The sequence below is a fragment of the Dermochelys coriacea genome, chromosome 5 (assembly GCF_009764565.3).
Source record: "Dermochelys coriacea isolate rDerCor1 chromosome 5, rDerCor1.pri.v4, whole genome shotgun sequence".
Lineage (NCBI taxonomy): Eukaryota > Metazoa > Chordata > Testudines > Dermochelyidae > Dermochelys > Dermochelys coriacea.
This window is the reverse complement of record NC_050072.1, coordinates 52,149,622-52,169,706: the sequence shown is the minus strand read 5'-3', so window position 1 is coordinate 52,169,706 and position 20,085 is coordinate 52,149,622. Positions and strand designations below refer to the sequence as shown.

At 39.4% G+C, this 20,085-nt stretch overlaps 1 protein-coding gene across 4 annotated transcripts in view; it reads right to left on the bottom strand.

Moving 5' to 3' along the window:
• The window catches only part of MSH3 (mutS homolog 3), a 181,965-nt gene that overhangs the window by 146,876 nt on the left and 15,004 nt on the right, over positions 1 to 20,085 (bottom strand). For all 4 annotated transcript variants that reach the window (XM_038403844.2, XM_043515155.1, XM_038403846.2 and 1 more), the window contains 2 exons: positions 18,264 to 18,409; positions 16,763 to 16,929 (listed from right to left, as the gene is read on the bottom strand). In XM_038403844.2, the coding sequence (XP_038259772.1) occupies positions 16,763 to 16,929; positions 18,264 to 18,409 (313 nt within the window). The remainder of the gene's footprint in view (positions 1 to 16,762; positions 16,930 to 18,263; positions 18,410 to 20,085) is intronic.

Genomic DNA, 20,085 nt, shown 5'->3' with positions numbered 1-20,085 from the left:
AAAAGCAGTGTAAAAGTGTCAAAATAAAAGGTACCGTTTACACGACTGTTCCAGAACTGTGGGAATTTGTTGCCAGGGGATGTTGTGAAGGCCAAAAGTATAACTGGGTTCAAGAAAGAATCAGATAAGTTTATGGAGGACAGGTCCATCAATGGCTATTAGCCAAGATGGTCCGGGATGCCACACAATGCTCTGGGTGCCCCTAAGACTCCAACTTTTCAGAAGCTGGGAATGAATGACAGGGAATGGGTCACTTGATAATTATCTAAAAAGAAAAGGAGTACTTGTGGCACCGTAGAAACTAACAAATTTATTTGAGCATAAGCTTTCGTGAGTTACAGCTCACTTCATCGGGTGCATTCAGTGGAAAATACAGTGGGGGGATTTATATACATAGAGAACATGAAACAATGGATGTTGCCATACACACTGTAACCAAAGTGATCACTTAAGGTGAGCCACTACCAGCAGGAGAGCGGGGAGGGGAGGAAGTCATCATCATCATCTGGACCCATGGAAAAGAAGCCCTTGAGGAATTCCACCATGATTTCAACAATTTCAATCCCACCATCAACCTTAGCCTGGACCAGTCCACACAAGAGATCCACTTCCTGGACACTACGGTACTAATAAGCGATGGTCACATAAACACCACCCTATACCGGAAACCTACTGACCACTATTCCTACCTACATGCCTCCAGCTTTCATCAAGACCACACCACATGATCCATTGTCTACAGCCAGTCTCTACAATACAACTGCATTTGCTCCAACCCCTCAGACAGAGACAAACACCTACAAGATCTCTATCATGCATTCTTACAACTACAATACCCACCTGCTGAAGTGAAGAAACAGATTGACAGAGCCAGAAGAGTACACAGATGTCACCTACTAAAGAACAGGCCCAACAAAGAAAATAAACAGAACGCCACTAGCCGTCACCTTCAGCCCCCAACTAAAACCTCTCCAATGCATCATCAAGGATCTACAACCTATCCTGAAGGACGACCCATCACTCTCACAGATCTTGGGAGACAGGCCAGTCCTTGCTTACAGACAGCCCCCCAACCTGAAGCAAATACTCACCAGCAACCACACAACAGAACCACTAACCCAGGAACCTATCCTTGCAACAAAGCCCGTTACCAACTGTGCCCACATATCTATTCAGGGGACATCATAGGGCCTAATCACATCAGCCACACTATCAGAGGCTCCTCTACCTGCACATCTACCAATGTGATATATGCCATCATGTGCCAGCAATGCCCCTTGCCATGCACATTGGTCAAACTGGACAGTCTCTATGCAAAAGAATAAATGGACACAAATCAGACATCAAGAATTATAACATTCAAAAACCAGTCAGAGAACACTTCAATCTCTTTGGTCACTTGATTACAGACCTAAAAGTTGCAATTCTTCAACAAAAAAAAACTTCAAAAACAGACTCCAGCGAGAGACTGCTGAATTGGAATTAATTTGCAAACTGGATACAATTAACTTAGGCTTGAATAAAGACTGGGAGTGGATGGGTCATTACACAAAGTAAAACTATTTCCCCATGTTTATTCCCCACCCCCACCCTCACTGTTCCTCAGATGTTCTTGTCAACTGCTGGAAATGGCCCACCTTGATTATCACTATAAAAGGTTCCCCCACCCCGCCGCTCTCCTGCTGTGATCACTCTGGTTACAGTATGTATGGTAAGACCCATTGTTTCATGTTCTCTGTCTATATAAATCTCCCCACTGTATTTTCCAAGGAATGCATCCAATGAAGTGAGCTGTAGCTCACGAAAGCTTATGCTCAAATAAATTTGTTAGTCTCTAAGGTGCCACAAATACTTTTCTTTTTGCGAACACAGACAAACACGGCTACTACTCTGAAACTTGATAATTACCTGTTCTGTTCATTCCCTCTAGGGCACCTGGTGTTGTCCACTGTTGGAAGACAGGACACTGGGCTAGATATACCTTTGGTCTGACCCAATATGGCTGTTCTTATGTACTGCCAGATGCTGCAACTGGATGACTGGGGTTGGATCAGTTGATGACTGCCCTGTTCTGTTCATTCCCCTTGATGCATCTGTCATTGGCCGCTGTGGAAAGACAGGATATTGGGCTAGATGGACTAGTGGTCTGTCCCAATATGGCCATTCTTATGTTTGTGTTATGTTAGGAAGAGGGAAACAAACTGAAAGGAACTACATAATCATTTTAATCAGCTTTTGATATTTCCCCCCCAAAAGCCAGTTATAATTCACAGCAATGGTAAAAAAAATAGGACGTAATCTCTGTAATAAGTCTATTGCAAAACACTGTAGGATCAGCTCAATTAGAGAAATTAACAACAAATAGTGAAACAACAGTTCCACAGCCACAAAAAAAAAAATCTACAGTGTCAGTTTCAAATCATGTTTTATATTCCTGATGTATTCAGCTCTAGATTGAGACAATTATGTTGCAATTTATAAATAACTGATTCAATATTTTCAAAAGAATTCTTGATAAACACAACTAAATCTGTTTACAGGGTTATTGTAGCTGCATTGGTCCCAAGATATCCAAGAGACAAGGGGGTGAGATAATATCTTTGATTGGACCAATTTTTGTTGGTGAAAGAGACAAGTTTTCAAGCTTACGCAATCTGAAGAGCAGCTCTCTGTAAACATGAAAACTTGTCTCTTTCACCAACAGAAATTGGTCCAATAAATTATGTAATCCACTTTTTCTCACAACTAAATCTGTACTAATAAGCCAAAAGTTTTTAAACTTTGCCTCATAAGTGACATAACTGAAAATACCACATAATTTGTTTTTATGCAGTGTTCTTCACATTAAAAACTGCTTTAGAAAGTTTAACAGCCAGACAACACTTAAGATTGCTACAAGGACAGAGACGAAGGAAACATACATCGGCATGGATATTAAATGAGATGTTAAACAACAAGTGGACATGGGCACTTGGGATCTTGGGTTAACATCTCATTCAAAACACATCAGGTCTAATACTTCTTCTTACCCTCACTTCTTGTCCATAGCACTGCAATGCATAATCTGAAGATACAAATCCAAACCTTGGTTTGAAATTTGAACCTATAACTTTTTGTCCCAAAAGACTGCATCATCAGAATATACATGTTTTATCAGACAGAGACCTGAAACTGGCATAGACCTCTATCAGAAAAGATATCTGAACCAAAAGCAGTTTTCTTTTCCTCTGTTCTTCTATGGTATATTACCATGATAATTTTAAAGATATGTCTATTGAAAAAAGCTTCCCTCCTGCCAGATCCTGCAGTGAAGCCATAATCATGTGTTTCTGTCACATCACAGTATGGTGCCATAGAAAGACTGCATCAACAAACTCAGTATTATGACTTAACTGTAGGGAGGAACATACTTAATTAAAATAAAAATCTTTGCTGCAGTAAACAAACAAGAAAAAAGTATTCCTGACCAAGCCTATAAAGGATGGACATGTTCAATGTTCAAGTATTTTTTCCCAGCCCATACTCAGCTTTTAAAGGGGGACTTCAGTATGAGCTGATCTCTGTAGTAGGAAGAGGGCCTGAAACATAAGCCCTTGTATCAGAGGCCTGAACTAAACTAGTGGTTAAAGCTTTGCTGCTATAAAGCAGAGTTAAGTTGTGAGCAAGAGGCAGGCCCTGCTCACAGATTCTGGCAAGAACAGGTCTGACATTGCACTAATACACAGTCCTAAGTAGTGCTAGGTACAAGAATATACACGCAGGCACATTCCAGAAGGGTAGTACCAGAACACCCTGATACCAGCACATTCCCCAAAGATAACAGGAACACACTGACCCATCCTAAAGATAAGGTCAGGATAACAGCATGATGGATAGAGATGTTTTGATCAAAACAGGTACAAGGCAATGGGTGGCACCCAAATATGTCAGAGGGGCAATATGTAGCTTGTTTGAATTGGGGTATAAAGAGGTATCACTGAGAGGGTGTCGGGGTAGGGCTGAGGGGATAATGGGAAGTCCTACCACTAACTGAGCCTGTCCATTGTCATGAGCATACGTGTGCTGGTGTACCTGTAATCATTAAACCTGGGCGTTAGCATCATGCTTCATCAACAGTAAACCTGCCCAAGCTTCTTTGCTGAAAACCAAGTCTGCTGTTTCTACTCTCTGCACAGAGCTAGGGAAGCATACAGAAAGAACACACACACACACACACACACACACACACACCCAAACAAGGATCAACAACCTCCTGTGTATTTATTGTTATATAAATTATGAAAAAATATCACTGGCCCTCCGAACACATTCAAAATTATTTGGAACCTATATGCACACATGCAAAATATTTAGTACTTTCTCACACAAACAAGTCTAAAACAATGATGAGCTAAACAGAAAAGTTGGAAGGTCAAAATAATTGAAGACCAAACATCTGATTTTAATTTAGATCTGAAATGAAGGCTTCTGCATCACTGCTTTCAGACTACGGTGACAGGTCATTATTCTTGGCAGTCAGGCAGAAAATTTGCAAACATTCTTGAATTTCTTGCTTAAAACAGCTTGTTATTCTAACTAGTTAAAAGGAAACATACTTGTCTTGAATATTCAGATAGGTTTTTTGTTGTCTAATTCTTAACATTTCTTTCTTACACCATTACTTCATGTACTTTTCTTGGCAATTGATGTCTCATGTTGTAAAAAGTTTTGGGAGTTGCTTTCTTTATAAACTGCATAGACACTGAACTTTCATATTTTCAAAACTCTGTTCCGCATTCAGTGTCAGTTAACTGAATGTCAGCCATGTTAAAAGCCTGAAAAGTCATAAGTAGCAAGACTAAACTTTAAAAAGCCTTAATTAAATTTCAGTACGAATATTGGGATTTCTTTAAAGAAGTTTATCAGTTCTAATATCAGAAACATTTTATTAGAATGTATATGTATAATTAATTACAAATTTCTTAAGAAAGTTTAATTATTTATTTGTAAGGGGAAATATAGAGAAATGCTACCACCCTCAAAGCCTCTTTCTCCGAGCTCTCAATATTAAATAACCTACTTGTCAAGGAATGTACTTACTTTTCTATATGCTTTTGTTTTATATTATATAGTTTGATAAATATAAAATAGCACACTATTTATACCTAAATTCTTAGCTAGGAGGCCAGTGTGTAAACCCCCTGCATAAATGTCACACACAAACCATAAAGGAAAGGTGGCAGAAACACATTACAGCTGTGGGGGGAAAAACGGTATTCCAATATATTAGTGTTGGTATTCAAGGCAAAATTCTACACTCAGAGCCACATAACAGCTTTGGGAATTGACGCTTTGCTCTCCCTACACAGGTAGGGCACCTAATGACAGCTGTGGGAATTCTGTAACAGAAAGAGCAAAATATCAGGAGAGAGGTTCACTATGGAAATCCAAAAGCAAAATTTTGTATGATGAGCAAATCCTGCTCCACCATCTCTGTAGGCATGAAAGTCCCCTTATTCAGTATAACTTATTGGAGAGTTTGGCTGTACCAGACTGGTGAAGGACAAGATTGGCAGAGCCAACACAGCAGCTGTATATGCTTGTACTCCATAGAGTACAGTTCCACAATAGCGCCTTTTGCACTATTGAAAATGGTGGGAGAAGAGATACAAAGTGGGCCAAGAGATCCTTTGCTACACAGTTCTACCAGCCAAATAGAAAACAAGGGTGCTGTCAGGGAAACTGAAGACTCCACAGCTGTCACTCACCTTGTGTAACCACTGCATAGCCTTCCCCACAACACATCTCAGCTGTGTGTATTTCATAGACTCAGGCTATGTTCCAGCAACAGGATTTGTGCCTTAGAAACTGAATTATGGAGTGGAATTCACCATGCTAGAGTTCTACTAATAAGTGTCTGGCTTATAAAACTTCAGCAGACTATCGAACAGGCTGGGGACTGCAGATCATTTGTCCCTAGGGAACTAAGATTCAAATCTGGTTGCCCAGCAAGAAACTATGATTGTCTGAATTTCTGGGCTGAGATCTCATTCTCTCAAGAAAATGAAATATAGTTGCTGCTGTGATTATCTAATAGCATTTCTCTGTTTGGCACTATCACATAAAAATTTCTCATTCTTTGGTGTGTGAGACCCTCATCTGGTCTTTAATTCAGTTTTATCCTCACTTTAATATAAAATGCCACTAACACAACCAATTTGAGACTGAGTCAGAACTGAGGCTATGTAATAGTTTACCTCAAATTCAAGTAAAAATCCCAAAACCTACTTAATATTATGGACAACTCTGTAAACTTTTTGGGACTGGAACGGTCTGTTTATGGCATATAGTGACTGTCCTGGGACCTCTAGGTGCTACCCTAAAAAAAAAAAGTATTAAGTAACAAGATGTTGCGCCTGACAACATCAGTTAAGTCTGGAATTGCAAAAGGCTGTAAAAACAAGCACTAGAGATACTATACCATCCTGAAAATCACATCCTATTGTGTACAGCAGAGCCATAAAGTAATTAAATAGTACTTATGACAAAGTGAAACCTAGCTTAATTAGAAATTAAAACTACTGCTCATCTTTCTAGCAAAAAAGAACAGCCTTTGAACTATGTACCCTGTAGCTCACAAACCTTATTCACCCTTTTAAAAAACATCCAGCTGGCTACTGCAACAGCACCTCGTTGCAAAGTTCTAAAAACTGTTATACAGTCTTCGCTATCTTGGCTGGAAAATTCAACTATTACTTGCCTTTTTATGAAGGATAACTGGCACCGAGCTATTCAACTGTAGCTACAAAAGACACCCAAACTCTAACTTCTCTTGTCACCACAGCCCTCTGACTAGGGCACAGACAACACATTTAAACTGATGCTCAGCTTCAAGCCCGCTCAGAGAAAAAAGTTCTTCCTTGTTTCATTCCCTTCTTCCAAATTATTACTCCCTGGCTGCTGGCTATCACCGAGGGCAGAGGAGGCTCCCCCTGGCTACCGCTCTGGTGGTCCTGGTGCAGAAGTGCTCTAAGTTGCTGTTCATTGCATTTTTATACACACCCCACGTCACATTAACTTTCACAATCACACACTGAAAGTGAGGGAGAGGCTTATGTGATGGAGAGGAGAGGTAAAGTGAAAAGGAGAGAGTGGCTGATGAAGAAGAGGCAATACTTAACGTATGATATGGAAAGAACAAGAACGGAAAGTGAGCCAATGGAGAGAAAACAGGAGCAAATTAAGAGGTAAATTAAATGACAGAAGAAATGGAAGTGAGACTGCTCTCATAGCTTCTATACTTTAACTCTGGCACTCATTCATCATCCATAAGCACACGAAACTGGATCCATTATTGTTGATTTTGGGTCATTTTTAATCTACAGATACCTGCAATACTTTTTTTTTTTATTGCTACCACAAAATAAAAATCTGACTCTCAGAAATACAAATATAAAAATGGGATAACAATTTTTAAGGCTTCTGCAATTAAAGCTGGGTGGTGCTCCTTCTGAGGTGGCCAACATCTGCTGAGTTTCTGGTTAGAGAAACCACTGCAGAGTCAGTTTGTCTTGCAATGGCCCAGTCAGTGCTGCAGACTCAACAAGTTAAAGGGGTTAGTAGGCCACCTCTTTCCCCTCTGTGGGTCACCAGGAAAATAGTCCTGAAGCTGCATCTAAAGTCTCTAAGACACTGACTTAGTAGTTCCTGATGGTTCCCAGCCAGGTCCTCATTCCATGCAATCTGAAACAAGACCGTTTCTCCTTTGCATTTCAGGAAACTAATTTTCATAGATGGACAAAACAATCATATTTCACCCTTGGAAAGATGACTTCAGCTCACTGAGGTGCCCAAATATGTCTGCTATGACAGACTATGCGTGCTAACCGAGGTAAACTACTGAAAGTGTCACCTTCAATAGAAGCCCATCTATCACTGTCAGAATGTGGGACAGGGCTTGGAGCGAGTCATTGCTGCTTCAGTGGCCATCTCTGAAGTACCTGTTGAGAAAGCATTCCTGCTGCAGCAGTGAAGGGGGAAAATGCAGCCATTCATCAAAACTGATTCAACAGTTTTCCACAGTATTTTAAAGATTTAAAACTTTAGACGGGGAAAGTAGGGGGAAGAGAACTACTACTGTTGGATACCCATAAGACACACACAACTTTAGTTATGTAGCACTTCCAACTACCGGAGCAGGACATTCTGTTTTACTGACTGTTGGTGTTATGTTCTAAAGAGGCCTCACTACTTGTTGACAGCTTAGCCTATCTCCATCCTACAGAAGGACAAGCCCACAAGTATTGACTGCCCAGTATGTCTTGAACTGAGAATTTATAATTTAAAACAAACAGCTTGAAGAGAATCTGGCACAGGGTGTTTATCTGTTGAAAAAAAAAAATTGACCTTACATTCGTTTTGCCATGTTTTTAATAGAAGTGTCTGGACAGAAACAGGGGACAGCTGGTGACTCAATTACTGTTCTAATTTATGTTTCCTTTGATAAGCTGCTACAGATTTAAAAACCCATTAAGTGTGATGAAAATGGACTTGTTGATTTTCCAATTAATTATTTTAGGCTTCCCTTGAAGATTTACAGAAATACTAAAATACAGTGACTTTTCTAATTTATGTATTAGAAATTCAAAAGTTTCAGTAATTGTCCATATTTATACAGTCCATATTTATATTGCTCCTTTAAATAACTCCCATAATTAAAAACACTTTAAATCAAAGGTCAAAAGTGGCACATCCTAACAATAGGCTACCCAACTTTATTTCAGACTATGAATAATTGACTCAGGAAAAAGGGAGAGCTTTCACAGTAGGTCACTTCGCAAAGTCTAATGTCATGAGTAATATCCAGAGGCTACAATAAATGTACTTTCCATGTTACTGCTTTGCAAGTTCGTTGCTATTTTGTGACCAAAGAGCTGACAGATTTAGCTCAGCACAGAGCATCTGAGAAATGATTTTACAAATAAAAGAATAAATTTCACATAAGTAGATGAAGGCAGATTCAGCTTGATGGATTGCTTGGTCATGCACTATCACAAACATGGATCAAGTTTCAGAATTGACTTGATATTTCTGATTGGTATGTTTTGAGAATCTGAGGCCTCATTTAAATGACACTATCTCTGGCAAGAGTTCAGTTCAAGTCATATTTCCAACACCACTTTATTGGTACCAGAGCTACAGGGCTTTAAATTGTGGAAAGAAGAAAAAATGGTGAAGTGTGAATGGAAAAAAACAAAAAAAAAAAACCAGCCCCTCATTCTTCTTTTTAGCCACTTTTCTTCATAGTCATGAAAGAAACATCACTGAAAACTTATACCGAGTCCTTTAGTTTGCCTGCCCCCAAGTCTGCAGAAGAGGTAGAGGAGAAACACAAATGTTAACTATCAATACAAAACATTAAACAACGTCCCTTCTTTCTCATACACTTGCCTTTACTATGGACTAATCCACACTGGCAACACTAAAGCACTGCTGCGACAGTGCTTTAACATGGCTTGTGTGATCGTGACAGAGCACTGGGAGAGAGCTCACCAACACCATATTTGACATCCTTATTGCAACCTCAGCAAACAAAGGATTGAATTGACATGGATATTTAATTATCCTTCCAAGTAACAGTTGAGAAACTCGTATCATTGTTGCCTTTTCGTACTTGTTCAGTACACGACTTTAGCCTCCAGGGCGCTACGGCTCTCTCTAGTACTTTTTATAGGCACTACATTTACACTTCCTTAAAGGCACAGAGCTCTATTCTGCATTCCTTGCACACACAAGAATCCCACTAATTTCAAGGTTGCCACTGAAACTAAGCCCAGTTCAATGGTGACAAAAAGGTAGCATCTGGTGACTATAAGGAATCCAAGACCTCAGTGGTACCGTATATACTTGTTGATAAGCAGAATTTTTTTTTAGTAAAAAAGGGAAGCATCAGAGAAGGGGGTTGGCTCATGAATGGGTATAGAGAGGGGGAGAGGTGGGACAACGCGTCCCCCCAACAGAGGGGGCAAGGAGAGGCAGCAGAGCCAGAAGGGAAGAGGCGGGGCCAGAGTCTCTCTGCTTCTGGCCACGCTGCTCTCCCCCCAGCCTCCGAAACAGCTGCAGCTCCGGGGTTGGCAGGCTGCGGCCACACCACCCGGTCTGGCCCACCGGAGCAGCTCTGGCCAGTCCAGAGACATCCTCTCCTGGCCTGCCCCAACTAAGGTGGGAAGGGATGGGATGGGGAGAGTGTGGAGGTCCCAGGCTAGGGGAAGTGGTCACAGGGGTTACTCCCCTGATTGCAGCTTCTCCCCCCCAAAAAATTTCCCCACCAGTTGCTGTCCCGGCCCATCACGGTAAGCCGCTGGCAGGAGGGGACACTTTGTTTACTTAGGTTTACCTCCATGCCTGCAGACGCTCAAGGTAAACAAACTGTATCAGCCTGCCATTGGCTTATCCTGATGGCCTGGGAGCCAAAGTTTGCCAACCCCTGAATAAAGGGTCGGCTTATGAATGGGTCATAAAAATTTTCCATTTTCATTTATCCATCTTGGGTGGGCCGGCTTATAAACGAACCAGCTTATGAGAGAGTATATACAGTAATTTATGTAGATTGTGATCCTACAGTAAGTGCACATTTAGAGCATAGCCAAGCACAGTAAGTGAGGCGCATTTATTTTTCAACTCTGGAAACCTAGATTGGACTCAAAACAGAACAACTCCAATGGTCTTAGCCAATTGCAGTCTCCCTCTATCAATCACAAAAACACCACATTGTTTGGTGTAGCTGGCAGTTTCTATTCTGCCTGGCTCAAACCACAGCTATTTGTCATTCACTGTCATAAGCAATAAATCCACTCTCAATTTAAAAATCATTATCTATATCTATAGACCTCTCGTTATTTTTTTCATTCTTCCAAATAATATTTTAACAATTAAGTGATCATTCCATTTTAATACAGCAATTACAAATTATTTTTGTAATTAGGCAAGCTCAAAGCACCAGCATTCACTCCAACGGCAGCTGTAGCCTCAAGATTGATCCTGGCTGTGTCTGAAATCTGTTGGCCACATTTAATTCCATAACCAGATTAGACAGCTCAAAATTTAAAATACAGCATGTACACTTTTTTCCAGTCCTTTACACCTCAGGCTTGAAGTCTCATTGTCCATATGTTAAGTTCTAGAACTTTGTACCAGTAACATGATGCCAAAATTTTAAACGAGTTCCCTCAAAAATTTTCTGCACCTGTGAGCAATACATGAACTTATACTAGTAGTCCATTAGAGAATGTGTCCCTGATAGCTCAAGATGTACAGGCCTCCACTAACTGCTGGAAGTCTCTCCAGGCTGGTATGAAGGGCTCATTGTAGGAGAGTAAGGCCCCTTGATTGGGGGTAGGGGTGTTGGCAGCGGGATAGAACTCCATATCCTCTCTAAGTAGCAGCTCTTCAAACTCAATGCTAGGGCTCAGGCAGGCAGTGACAGAGGGGAAGCCGACTGCTCTACACACCATTTGGCGATGAGCCAATGGCCTATAGCGGGGTAAGCAACCTATGGCATGTGTGCCAAAGACGGCACACGAGCCGATTTTCAGTGGCACTCACACTGCCCAGGTTCTGGCCACCGGTCCAGGGGGCTCTGCATTTTAAGTTAATTTTAAATGAAGCTTCTTAAACATTTTAAAAACCTTATTTACTTTACATACAACAATAGTTTAGTTATATATTATAGACTTACAGAAAGAGACCTTCTAAAAACTTTAATGTATTACTGGCACTAGAAACCTTAAATTAGAGGGAATAAATGAAGACTGGGCACAACATTTCTGAAGGGTGCCAACCCATGGTCTATAGCATTTTCAAGTAGCACCGCATGTCTGTTGCCCACTCCAAACACAACTGGTTTCCTCCCCTACGAACACATCACTGTGCACAAGTCTCAATTTTCAGTGATTCTTTGGGACACCCCTTAAGCTTAACTTACTTCCTGTACATTAAAGAATTAAGTGTGGGGAAGCTACATGTTCTTTTCAATTGTAACAATCAATTAACATTAATTTACATAGGCTAACATCTTCCAAGTTCTCTCTGCAAGTCAAGGAGCTAGTACCTCAGGTATTTTTTGTGGGGTTTTTTTTGTTTTTTTTACACGAAAGCTATGATTTTCCTTCATGGAGCCTAAAGGCCATCGCTAATAAGAAACTTACAGTTTCCATGAAGCCCATCCGAATATTCCTTACAGCATATCACAAAGTTAAAAAAACTGATATTTCTCCTGTATATATACACACAGGTGCAAATACCAATCCTACTCATAACTCTTTAAAAACAAACCAACTATTATTTCGTTTGGGGAATGAGGAAAAATAATTAAGTTGTATATGAAACAAAGCATGTTTTACAAAGTGTCTTAACTTCTTCAGTTTTGTAAATAATTCCATTTGGTATCTATCCAAACCCTTATGGCCATCCCAGAAAATTACAACAGCTTAACACATCAATTTGCACTGCAAATCTGAGTTTTAGGCATTTACACAATTGTTTACTGGAGGTTACATCATGCAACCAAGCCACTGAGATTTTTCTTTAATCCTAAAGCAGTGACGTGTCTCTGACGTTCAAACATTTCTAATTAAAACAAAAGTTGTAACTCCAAATTATTACTACTGAAGTCAGCATTTATTTCTGTTCACCATCCAGTCACATAAAGGACCTCAATTTTATTCTTTATGATTACAAAGGGGAAATTACTTACTAGTTATTCCCTTTTTCCCCGTTCTGATAGCTGACTAAGGGACAGAAAGCATTATGGTGCCACCTCCTGGAAGCAAGAAGGCAAAAGAATTCCTAAATCCCAACCCTAAGTACATAAACCTCAACCTAAACACCGTACCTTAGGTTAGAGAAACTTCTCGAGCCAGAGGAAATGGTACGCAAGATAGCAAAAATAGTACTAAACAAGCAAGAGCACATTAGCCAGAAGGGAGCGGGGGATGTAGGATGGGTGAAGAGGAGATTACAGCAAACAATTACTGGTAAATTATCTTGCTTTGTTGCATCTCTCCCACTTTTCCCCTCTTTGACAATGGATTAATGGACAGACAGCAGGTGTAGCAAGCAATAACATTAGGAGATGTATTTACCTTCTTGGGCTGCTAGCAGGCCCTTAGACAGCAAAAAGCAAAGAGGTCAACTAATACATATAAAGGAGCAGAGAGATGCTCATATTGTCATCTTACACACCTTGGAAATCAATGCTTCGATGTACACGGTCCATGAAGCGGAGCCTTCTCTAGCCAAATGTCATCTCTCAAACTCAGAACAAGACATCCTGATGATCTTGATCAAAGACCACAAGAACACACCCTTCAACTCTTCTAGTAATAGTGATTTTAGATGCTACTTCACCAGAAAGATAAAACTTGAGTCCAAGAAGTGCAGCTTGTCACACAGTGTATGGGGGGAGGGGGGGGAGAGGGGAGAATACCCAGGTTTGGACTGAAAGGAGAACAAATTCCAGGCAAAGCTGAAAAGCTACCTTTCTAGCAAGAACTGAAGATATGGAAGAGAGAATATGATACTTAAAGTCACTCACTTGTCAGACCACTGTCACTGCAATAAAAAAAGGCCATTGAAATCTGCCCTAAACATGCAAAAAAGGTTGTATCAGAATCTGTAAGATGAAGTACAGTCCCACTGGTGTACTGTGTCCAGCTGCTAAACTTTAAGAAAGATGTGGACAAATTGGAGTGCAGAGAAGAGCAACAAAATGATAAAAGGTTTAGAAAACATGACCAATCAGGAAAAGCTAAAAAAATTGAGCGTGACTTGAAAAAAAAGACAATTGAGAAGGGACCTGATAGTCTTCAAATATAAGGGATGTTGTAAAGAGAATGTGGTCAATTGTTCTCCCTGTCCACCGAAGGTAGGAGAAGTAGTAACAACAGCTTAATCTGCAGCAAGGGAAATGTAGGTTTGATATTAGGAAAGAATTCCTAACTAGAAGGATAGTTAAGTAATGGAGTACTTTACCAGGGAAGGTTGTAGAATCCCCATTGTTGGAGGTTTTTAAGAACAGGTTGGAAAGATACCTGTCAGGAATGGGCTGGGTGTAATTGGTCCTGCCTCAGCACAGAGGGATGGATTAGATGACCTCTCAAAGTCCGTACATTTTTGTTATTAAAATCATTGATTTAATCAATCCACCCTCAAAACTAACTAATTATTTCCATTGTCCAAGAAAATCAAAGACTAGATGTCTGAGATCCTCTTTCAGATTCTCAAAGGCAAAGCTGGGATCTGGGCCAGTTCTACATAGTCCAGTGCATAAGGGAGGTTTGAGAAGGGCCAAGCTGTGGACATCAAGCACATAGTTATGTAAATCCAGTATCCATAAATCCTACCACCTAAGAGATGTGAAGGACTGAGGACATTATTTCAGTCTAGACTTCAAACAGCAACTATACTTCTCCTATGTCCCGCCTGCAATTTGGGGGTGGATTTCATCCCCCAACTCACAGAGTTCTATACACAAAGTCTGTTTATTTTGGCTTTGAGCAGGAAAGGGGCATGTGAATTCCATCCTTTCTGCACTGTATTTCTGATGGAAGCCGTTTCTTGGCAGAATATCATGGATTTTACACAGTGATATTGTTCTGCCTACAACCTTGTCCATCACTTGCAGTATCTTTTTCCATACTAACTGTATACATGGGCAACAGGACACATTCAATCTCAGCTGTGTATTTGACACCTCCACCATAAATTATCTTCAGAAAGTCTGACTAAATAATCAAGTGCAAGTCCAGAATATTCAAGAAAAATGTAAGTACTAAATTACACGTAGTTTGGCCAGAAAATCCAACGAAGTATTTATGGCATTTTATTCTATTTTTTATTGTAAAGTACATTTAAAGCTGTCTCCCACCACATTCTAATTAGCTAACTCTGACACTGAACATGCCAATTGCAAGTTTGTAATACAAGACTCCAAAATCAGGTGCGTAGTCACAGTAGTAGAGTAGCATTTATCTACGGCGGTGATGCCTTTGAAGGAAATCCTGTGTTAATAGTAATATGTTGGAATATCTATAACTGTGGTAAATATAATTGGATATGCTGGCTGCCTTAACACATAACAAGGATGACATTTTGAAGATAGCATGAAGTATCACTTTCTCTTAGACATCTCCTAAAGAGGCACAAAACTGTTCATTTTAGCTGCCTGGTAAATAGTGATTAGGACACCTTTTTTGCCAGTATATGCATACAAGTAAGATCCTAATATAACTATCTGAAATAAAAGTATAAAAAAAATGTAAATCTGAACACTTCAAATCTAATGTTGAAACATTTGGAAAAAACCTGAAGATCACCAAAATGTAGAGTCTACTCCTTAATTTTGAGGAATTCTTCTGAGCTTGCATTTTACCTCAACAATTGTGTCAACACTCAGTCAACTGAGGAATTTGCTATCCAACATATGTCATAAAAGCTTAAAATGTTACTAACAAAACTAGCAGCTGCATTATTTTAAACCAAAGGTATTTTCCCTAGAACCAGAAGTCTCTCTTTTTACAAACTGACACCATGTAAATTGCTAAAAACCTGTCAATAAATCCTTTTGAAGAGAGATCTATCAATCAGGATATTGCTTTCAAGAAATATATATATGCACAACTGTTTTTTGCCTTTCATCAAACCATCTGCTAATCTATTTTTCCATTTTGGACAAAGAACAAGTCTCCTTGTTCCCAGCTGCCAGCAATTGCAAACCTCTACAAGTTGGCTAATTTGTTCAAATATTAATATACATCTCTTTCCCATAATTAGGCATCTGTCATAGAATTTTTGTCTGGTCTGGAAATGCAGACTGCACACAACCAATAATATTTAAATCTAGAAAAACAGAGCTACAGTTCAAATTCATATATTCTTGTTCCTCTAATTCCTGTATAAACACAGGAAAGCTGCTGCTACAAACCAATCAGTTAAAAAGCATGGCAGTCCTGCAGGATGAAGTTTGGGAACTCATGGGACCTGCCAAGTTCCAGCATCATCTTTGACTCCCGCCGTGAAAGGAGAAAATCCCTATGGCTTCTTTAAAAGCTAAGAAAACAGTTCCTTGAACATTTAGATACTTTAAGCCTTTAAAAAAAAAAGGAACACTACATTCTCAGAAAAAAATGGTGACCATAAGGGACGTCAGCAGGGCTTCGCAAGCTCACAAGCCACATTTAGAAGGATGATGTGCTCTTGTCCTATGGTCCCATAGGTATGCTATCCAGCTACAGCTTTATGGTCTATTTTTATCTCAGACTGAATACCACAATAAATTTGCCATTGAAAAGGAGCCTCCAGCCTTCTTTTGAAGCATCCGTCATTAAAAATATAAGGGAGATGTTGAAATGTAGATGATGGAATGGCCATAACACTTCTGTCCCACCAGTTTTAAGAGAGTCTAATAGGATAGAAAGTACCAAAACTTTCCAACAGGTATTTAATTCTCCATGTTCAACCAAAAGAGTGCTGTAGAGGAAAAAAGCCTCAAATCATTCAGAGATCTTAAAAGGTGTAAGATACACAATAGGCTCATCACCACATTCAGATACCACAGTGATGTGCACATTAGAATTACTTGTATTAGATAGATAGATCATGTCAGTTAATGGGGTATTTATGCAAACAGTGAACTGGGAAAGTTTCAGAGAAGGTCTTACTTTAGAAAACTATGCATCACTGCTGGCTTCCAGATCCAAAGTTGCAACATAATGTAACAACATACCTTACAGAGGTTATACTGCTGATAAGCCTCTCAGATTGATCCGACAAGTCTGATGGAAGTACTAGTTCAACTGGCTGCAAACGCAAAACTCGACTCTCTAATTCTAAGCGAGATGAGGAGTCCTGAAAACTGTCAAAAACTACTTCCCCAGTAGTGGGTTGGACTGCCTGTCAAATACAAAAATATATGGACAGAGTGTTTACCTTGCCATTGACAAACATCATATTTTGCTAGGGCAGCAGAAGCCAAAATGAATCTCTCACGCTTGATTCCGAGTGTGCAGGACAATTTTTGAGTATTTGCCAGCAGGCGCACGTAAAGCTCAGAGAATAGTTTTGGTTAGTCAACCGTTATAGGTTTTAACAAATCAGCAAGGAAATTTCACACACACTTAATGGTGTGTTACACAAAAACGATGACTCCACCAGTCCCACAATTTCTTGGTGACATTGGAAGACTAAAAATAAGTACATATTTCAAAGGTAGAGAACATAGGTCCTATCCTAACAATTTTGAAAGCCCAAATGTTAGTCTCAACAGGATGATAATGTTGTCTTAAAAAGTGTTAAGTTTGAATAGCATTGGTTCATTTTACATGTCATTGCTCAAATTCTGTCACTATTAAGGGGCAATGCAAATCCACATAATTGAAAACCTATGGATTTTAGACAGGATTCTCCCTAAAAATGAGATGCCTTTTTAAAATGTGCTTTTACAACTGAGGGGGGACAAGGTGGTTCAAGTAATATCTTTTATTGGTCAAACTTCTGTTGGTGAAAGAGACAAGCTTTTGAGCACTCTCTCTCTAATATTCTCAGACTGACACAGTACACCAACACTTATAACTGGGACAGATACATACTGGATCAGATACCACAAAAGACAAGTACAATCAGAAAACCTGTAAATAAAATGAATGAATGAATGAACGAACAAACTATCAGTAGACAGAGTGTCAGTTCTCATTTTAGTCACTGTTTTCCCAGTATATAGTTCTCATTTCAGAATCTCCAAAGAAAATCAGAAGTTAAAGTCTAAGATGACTGTGAATCTCTCATTACTAAATTTTTGTGAAGGAAGAGCAATTTACTGAGGAAACAGATGCAGTCAACAAGTTTAAGTGTCTTGAACACTTATAAGGGATAACATTTTCAACAGTTTACAAAACATTTTAACTAACATTGTCTTTTTTTTGTATTTGAATAAAAAACACTGTTTTCAAGCAATTATGCATGAGCAAAAGTGATATGCCTTGTATACCAGATATATAATTCAGGCTATCAACTCAAGTGTTTTTGATTATTTTTTATATATAAAATGCCTCATTCAATTCACAAATGAACCGAAAGACATAAATAGCATTCATTAAACACTTTGCATTATATCTTATAAACACCGTTACTGTCAGGGGAGACAATCACAAAAGAATTTTAAAACACAGAGATAAATCACAAAATAAGCCCTAACCATAAACTCAGATTCCTCAAGGAAGACAACTTACCACTATGCCTATGACAACATCCCCTTTCTTCTTGTCTCTTAAGCTTTCTTTATTTTCACAGATACAAAGAAGATAGTTATCGGAGACATCAGATGTTATTTCTTCAACACCTACAGGATCATCTAGCTTCAGCAAAGGGTTCACATTTGATAAATATTAAAAAAAACAACTAATAGTTCACATGGATAAAACCAGTGATGGTTGCTGAAAACAATTTTCTTTCTGGGATAAACATAATAGTATTCCAGATACCCAACACAAACACCAACTTGACAGAGGACAGCCTCCTTCCTACATAAAACTGACTCAGGTGGTATGATACTGGTCAATTTCAAATTCCTGACATAGCACCAAAATCAAAGTTAGTTATGGCCTTAGGCCCATGGCCACTGACAGAGCCCCACAGTGTATGCATACATATCATCATCATCTCAACAAAACACCAGTCTTTATCCTATGTCTGGAGTCTTCCATTCAAACAATAGCAGGCTGCTGCAGATACTAAATTCCCTACTGTCTTTGTGCTATCCCTGCTCAGTAAGTAGCACTTGGATGAAATAGCCTACTAGCCAGCTTGTAAAACTTGTGCAATTGACAGTAAAGAGCAAAATTTGCTGATGAGCATCACATGACAGCAAGCTAGCACCTGATGTAGTAGCAACAGTCTGCAACGGAGACCACTAGTGTCCTAGCAGTAGTAGTGGCGGTGGAGAGCAAAAGATCACCTGCATTTATGTATTCCATTCAAACCATGCAAGGTGTCAGTCATTCAGTGTTGTTCCTCACTCCACTGGCTTTTACCTGAGCCTTCCAACACATTTCAAGAGTAACTAGAGTCACGCTGGTGTCTCCAACAAAAACAAAAAAAACCCCAACAACATTATAATGCCCTTGCTCCATTAAACAAATTACGCAGCAAATTGCTTCCCTGATTTGTGGGTTTTAACTTCTAGTACCCCTTTCCCTAACTGCAGTTTTAGGATGACCTAATCAAGAAATAAATAGAAGATGTGTTTTCTTTTGTCTCGTCTCCCTCCTGGTGCAAAGAGGGCAAGTGTACCAAACCTGAAGAATGGCTGGCAGGAAGTAGATAGGAGAATGGGTTTAGTCACAAGAAGAGGGAAGTGGATGAGACCACACATCTTGCGCTGTATAGGGCTAGCTCATCCTAATTTAGTGAGCTCAAGTCAATTTTCTTCTTTAGCTCCTAGTACCCAATAACTACTTAGTGTGAAAAATGTAAAAGAATCTGTGGGTGCTGACTGGGAATGGTCACAAAAAACAAAGAAATGGACAAATTAAAAGGAAGAAAGAAAGAGCTATGCTCGTTAAAAGCTGTTTTTAATTCATTTTGATATCCTATTTCAGTTACAAGGATTAAGGACAGGCTACCAATGTTAGATTTTTCATAGCCCATTGGCTTTCAATTCAGGCTCACCTCATTTTATATGAAACACTGTTGTTACCAGCATCAATAGTTCCTCTCCCCTCTTATTATTAGGCCATAGGACCCACTTGTGTTTGTTTTAACTGTATCCACCTCTGAACATAATTAAATCTAGGTGCCAACGCAATCTCTGTTCTATTGCAACACACTTAGAGAGAGATTTCATTCTTCATGAAATCTGGATGAAGTCCTACCATAGTCTAAAATTTGGGTATACTTGAGTATCATTAGCCTTGTCTTAACAGCATAGCAAACTGTTCAGAAACCTTATTTGATGCTGCCATTGATTTCTTTTTATATTAAGTGTTGGCCACTAAATATGCACCAGTATAAAGGATCTACAATTTGACTGGGGGGGGGGTCATATAAGTAATT